The sequence below is a fragment of the Megalops cyprinoides genome, chromosome 11 (assembly GCF_013368585.1).
Source record: "Megalops cyprinoides isolate fMegCyp1 chromosome 11, fMegCyp1.pri, whole genome shotgun sequence".
Classification (NCBI taxonomy): Eukaryota; Metazoa; Chordata; class Actinopteri; order Elopiformes; family Megalopidae; genus Megalops; species Megalops cyprinoides.
In genome coordinates, this window is record NC_050593.1 from 30,156,804 (window position 1) to 30,162,842 (window position 6,039).

At 44.1% G+C, this 6,039-nt stretch overlaps 1 protein-coding gene across 1 annotated transcript in view; it reads right to left on the bottom strand.

Annotated features, from left to right (window-relative positions):
• The window catches only part of LOC118785491 (bone morphogenetic protein receptor type-2-like), a 64,773-nt gene extending 61,275 nt beyond the window's left edge, over positions 1-3,498 (bottom strand). The window contains 2 exon segments of the mRNA XM_036540180.1: positions 1,983-2,088; positions 2,091-3,498. Of these exon segments, the coding sequence (XP_036396073.1) occupies positions 1,983-2,088; positions 2,091-2,219 (235 nt within the window). The 5' untranslated portion in view covers positions 2,220-3,498.
• Between the last annotated feature and the right edge of the window lie 2,541 nt (positions 3,499-6,039).

Sequence of the window (6,039 nt, forward strand, 5' to 3'; positions counted from 1 at the left end):
ATACACAGGGCAAACACTGGGCTATGACAACCCTGCCCTGAACGCACCACCCACATGAGCTTTACTTTCCAGTCCTCTCCCATCACATGGGTAATGCAGCTTTCGCCTCATTTGTAGATGCTACAAAACACTTCAAGAGCGGAGGAACTCAAGAAATGCTATATGGTCTGTAAACAACTTATCCAAACCTTGGGATTCCATAAATGTTCCAGGCTCTCCTTGTTACCAACTGCTCCAAGGACTTCCCTGCTGGCTAAACCCCTTGAGAAACCTACTGTAGGATCACCCAGTACAGCCAGCAGGTCACCAACACACACACAGAGCAGAAACACACACCGGCAGGCTTCCCCTGGCCTGACACAGTCACTGCTGTTAGCAAGTGGGGAGGGATATTTCAGAATGCGTTGAAAGGGCGAGCGGCCTGCCTTTCTATCTGTTGCTGTATCTGCTATGTTTGTTGACTAACGTAGCTTTGAAACCAGAATAAGGTAGTTTGTGGAGTTGTTTCAAGTAAACTAAAGTCCAATACATGGACACTGAGGGAAAAAGACAATGCCTTCTTTGTATTTTCCAGAAAAATTAAACATTTCCAGATTTCCTCATAGGGATGCAAGGCTTCTGCATGACTCATACACAGGCTTCACTAAAAGCACAAATGTCTCACAAAGCCAAAGATTTTACCCAAACGGCGTAATCCATCCACACACATGGGCTTCGGTGGTTTGGTATCCACTTTGCTCAGCAGTCCAGTAATGTGACACCAGCCTGATCAAACTGGACCAGATCCTGTCAGATACTTCATCCCAAGGACATCTAACCCTCACATCCTGTTACTGATCGTGCTCTGAAAAGCCAGTGTGCACCCTGGCTGAAAAAAAAGAACAACTGGAACCTCCCTGCTTCAGAACCACTGATTCCCAGGGTAAAACAGTAATATTTCCGCTTGTTCAACACACTAAGAGCAGCACACAATGTATGTCTGAAGTCAAGCTGAATCCCCTGTATACAACCAAAGGAAAGGGGCACACACTGACAGAACCCAGAACACACACACACACACACACACGTCTCCAGTTGGAAAAATGACCGTTTCCAGTACTATTCCAGGGCAGCTTCTACTAAGTGCACTGGCCAGAAATCGCTGGGTAGGTAAGATGGTGCAATATTGCACCAAGAGGTAATGATTTCAGCATGAGATGATGTATTCAGACATAAAACCAGCACCATAATCACTCATCCTCACGTTGATGAAGCTCGCCTTTCGCCACTGTCAAGTACAGTATTCATTCTCCGTTAAACACCATAAAGTGCAAAGGGGACACAGTCAATTCCCAGGAGACAGACCTCACACAGCCAAGACATCCAGTGTACACTTGCATGAACGATATTCAGACTTGGTTTACCTAATATTCTCATGCCACTGTCATTATCCACGGTTTGTTAATGTGAACACTCCGGCGTAAACATTAATGGTACACCGTCATTGTGCAGGAGCGGCGATTAGGTACAGAATCGCTTAACAACACGCCAAGCAGCGTTAGACTGCTCCAATAATTCACCGTGTTGGCGCAACAGATTTTATCCGCACGTTAATTTCACGCTGTGCAATTAATGCATCAGTTTAATCAGGGTCGGTGAACGTCTGCACGCACTTTCTTTGTACTAGCTGTGCGTTATCTTGTCTAGTTATCTAGCTACCTAAAATTAGCCATCTCGCCTCAATCCGATTTTATTTCCCTTACTAATACTAGCATAGCTAGTTATCCAGACCGCTAAACGCAGATCACGCCGACAAACCAACACAGTCCCCAGATTCTTAATATGAAGAGGTGTCATACTGGATTCCCGTCCAGACAAAAAACACTATAGATCACTATTATTATATGCGAAATTATGAGTATAATCATGACATTCAGCTAGTTCCAACTGTAGTGCCGGCTGTAATGGCTGTTTTGGCTTGGCTAAACGTTACTTTTACTTACCAGCAACCGGGCTGAGCAGAAGCACGGCACACAGCCCCAACGCCAGCACCGACATTCGGCCCACCACCGTCATCATCGTCGATGTACTCCGGTTCCGCCGGAGCAAAAGCTGCTCCTCCGAAAAGTTTTCGTTTTTTTCCGCCTCTTTCAGTCCTTTTTTCAATCCCAGGTCATTCGCTCAGACGGCGATACCCAGAAGGATGCAAATAAAAAAATGAATATAGGAAAGGGACGCATGTCTTGAGCTCGCTATCTCCTGGTTAATGGTCTTCCAATCCCGTTTTCAAAACAGCAGTAACCATGTACTATTTTCTTCTGGGTTAGCTAGATTGTTGGCTATATTTTAATCTGAGGTAAACAAGAAATCCTTAATATTTGCTAAGCCCAAAAACAAAAAATGCTGCAGTTACACTGCTCGGACACATCGATTTATTTTATGTTCTAGCTAATGAATGTCTGGATAGGTTGCGATCAAACCCATGTTGGTCACGATTGTTACTCGCTTGTTCTATATTTCTTCTGTATTTTAGCTGGCTAGATAAACCGAGCAATTCTCCTAAAACAAAATAAAGCGCCCTTAATCGAAATAACGGAATCAGATCGCTAGTATAGCCAGCTATAACTACCTGAATTCAGACAGTCAATGTTGGGACTCAACCTTTGCAATACGTCCCTGAAAGCCTGGATTTGACTCCGTTCCAAGAAAAGGCCTTCGAGTTCAAAAATAATAACAGTAATTACGTTACACTAATTATTTACAAAAAAAAAACTCTTCGCATAACGTTATGCGAAATCTTATGTGTTCGTTCTTACAAGTGCGATCACGAAATTCCTCTCCCTTTTTGTCAGACCAGGCCGTTTCGTTGCGGAGGGACTTGGTAACTTCGCGTCGAGACGCAGGCGCTGGGCAGCATTTTCGCTCTCCCCCCTCCGATGTTGAGCTCCCGTGTGTCCCAGACCCGGAGACGAAACAACCGCTGAGGAGTTTTGCTCTTCCAGGGGATCCGGTTTTATGGTTCCAGTGTGATAGATCGAGCTAGCGTAGCTGTGTTTTTAGCTAGCCAAACGTTAGCTGACTATTAAGATTATCACGGCCCCGTTCTTTTTTCTGCTCGGCTGGACTGCCGGTTAATTATTTCGATGATCAAACAACACGAAGAAAAAAAACACAGCTAGCCACAATCCAGCGGATTTCCAATCGCGGCGCCGATGGAGAAGAAAATATTCGTTAAAAAGTGATTATCGCACGTAGCCAACAAGCTAGCCTGCTTAGCTAGCAACCGAAAAACCGACACGAAATAACGAATAAGTATCACGTCCGACGCAGCCGCTTTGCAAACATAGCTAGCTGGATATTAAATCATCCGGTTATGTTTAGGAAAAAGGTTGAAAAGGAGGGGGTTGCGGAGCCTTCTCTTCTCCCTCCCCTCCCCGTCTCTCTTGGGCGGAGAAATTTGGCAGTGACCGTGGCCGAGCGGCAGACAGGACGGGCTGGAAACGCCTCGTCCTTCCGGGACTGTAACTATAAAAAGGGGGAAAATCCTCCGACTCCTCTCCGGGGTTTTTTTCTTTCTCGTCGGAGAGAGCGAGCGGAGCGCCCCCTAGCGATGAACATCCAGCCACATCGGTTACGAAGTACTGTAGCTGACGTCCCGTTTACTATTAGCTTAGCTACAAATGTAAACTACTCAGAATATATGCCAGTATCAAAAAGGCCGAGCATTTTTAAATGTTAATGTACGATCAATTTGTTGTACTGAAAATTGTCAAGTGTTTTTTTTAGTAACCACCCCATACACACACTTGTATGTGAAATATAGCCTACATTGTTTAACATTTGACACAATGGAGGAGGTGATGGGACGACTATTTTGCCAAACCCGGACCCTGCTGAGAGATGTCCTTACTGTCTATGCCGTGAATATGCATTTCATTGCATTTTAATGGTTATTGCAAGTATTTCACAAGGCCCTGCAGTAACATTGTTATGATAGCATTACTCCCATTGGTAAATGAGCCCCGTTTTTTGCATTTAGTTATTTTTGGGGCCAGAAGAACTACATGGACAACCCCTTTTAAAGGGCTCAATCCCCAGGTGATAGCATAATTCAGCCAAGGACTAAGGTAAAATGTCTCCTCTGTAACTGTAGATATTTTTCTTATTATTCTTCTTACGCTGCTTAGCAAATAAAAACTTGCATATCACACACATACCCACAGCTCATGACTTGGTTGCAAAGTCCAACACAGCACCCACATTTTGTTATTACAAGTGAATTAACCTCCTTACCAGCCAAATGGGAAAGAGCGTGCAACACTGTTACAGTTCTGCTTTGTGGAACAATGGTTCAAATTCATTAGCAAATAGGACATTTTTTAAGGTGCCAAATCCCTGGATTAGTCCTGCACCCTTGGAGTGACCCTTTTAGCTGGTACTTATAAATATCTTTTGCAAGTAGTACTGCTGTTTTCTTGATATTAAGTAGTAGTATATGGTACTGATATTCGTTATGTCTATCTGTATGCACATGAAGTGACCCCATTCGCTGTGTGTTTACACTAACCCCCCACATAGGTACTACTAATGTACTTACATATAGTAAGTTGGAGTTTCCGTACAGTACTATGTACTTACTGTGCACATGCACATTGTGTTTGTTACACAAGTATAATTACACAAGTAACAACCCATTTTCACAATGATGTAAATATGTATGTATACAGTAATTAAAGTGTACCTCAGGAGGCACACTGTAAATTCACAGGTATTAGGGCCACTTAATATAGCGTTGAACCGTATTGGTTCCATGACGATTCAACCCAAAACCTACACATCAAAACACCATCTCAGTTACACTCCCTGGTCACCGTATGCACAAACACCCCGCAGGTCCTCATCTGACACCCACCGCCCTTGCTGTTCCTGCTTGGACTGAAACACATTTCCAGATTGCACAGAAAAACAAATCTGTCCAGTTTAAGGTTCAGCCAACTTGAACCGAGCTACAGCGTCTGTGTACGCATGGCTGGAAGCCGACCAAGAACACGCTCTCGCCAAGACACGCTGTAGAACAGCAAATACGGTTTTGCAAAAACAATACACTGGTGTGTGCACAGAGCATTTCCCAACCACAAGGAAATGTGAGGGGTACTGTACTCCTCTTTCCCCTCTCTCCTATAAATGTGAAGCAACACAACAAAGTGGGGAGTGGATGTAACAAACAGACACAGCTTCATTTAGGCCAGATGTTAAGGGAGAAAGTAACAGCTCTGCTCATGATACGCAGATGCTTGTGTGGCTCCTTCACCGAGGAGTCTTCATTATTTATTTAAGACACACAACTTGGGCAACATGACAGTTTAACTTACCTGTCCATTTGTTTGGAATTATGTAGAGGAAAAATTCCAATGGCAAAGCTGCATGTTGTTTGTCCAGTATATAACTGCCTAAAATTGAGGGGTACCATGGAAAAACCTCACACAACTATCTGTTGTATCCCCACAGCCTCCTCACGGGACATTTGAAAATTACACTTTCATTCTGACACATATATCCAAAATCAGATACCTGAAGCACTAAGGAGCCTGTAATTATTTCTGTAATTTCAGAGGGACCACTGGAAGATGGAGACTGAGAAACTGACTGAGGCTACATTAAACTGAGACTGGACTTCAGCAAATGGCCAATCGTGTGATTCCTCAGGAAAATGGCAAAACACCAGGGTCTCAATTACAAGCGAGTACATGTTTCACTACCACGTCCTTCAAACCGTATCTAGTCCTCAATCCGCTTTCTGTTTTGGCAACAGAACTCTCTGCACTCTGACTCTCTAGTTGGAGTGTCTGAAGTGCACTTTCAGCACTCAGAGTGAACTGCTGATAATTTGCCACTCACATTTTGGACAGTGCCTTAGAGTTATGAACCAGAGTGTGCTCACTCTCCGCAGCCAATGTACCAACACAACCTTTGAGTTTATTCCCTTGCTGACCTGTAGATAGCAGGTGGTGTGTAGACTGTGTGGAGTAGCAGGGAGTCCAAACCTCATGCGCCTCTCTT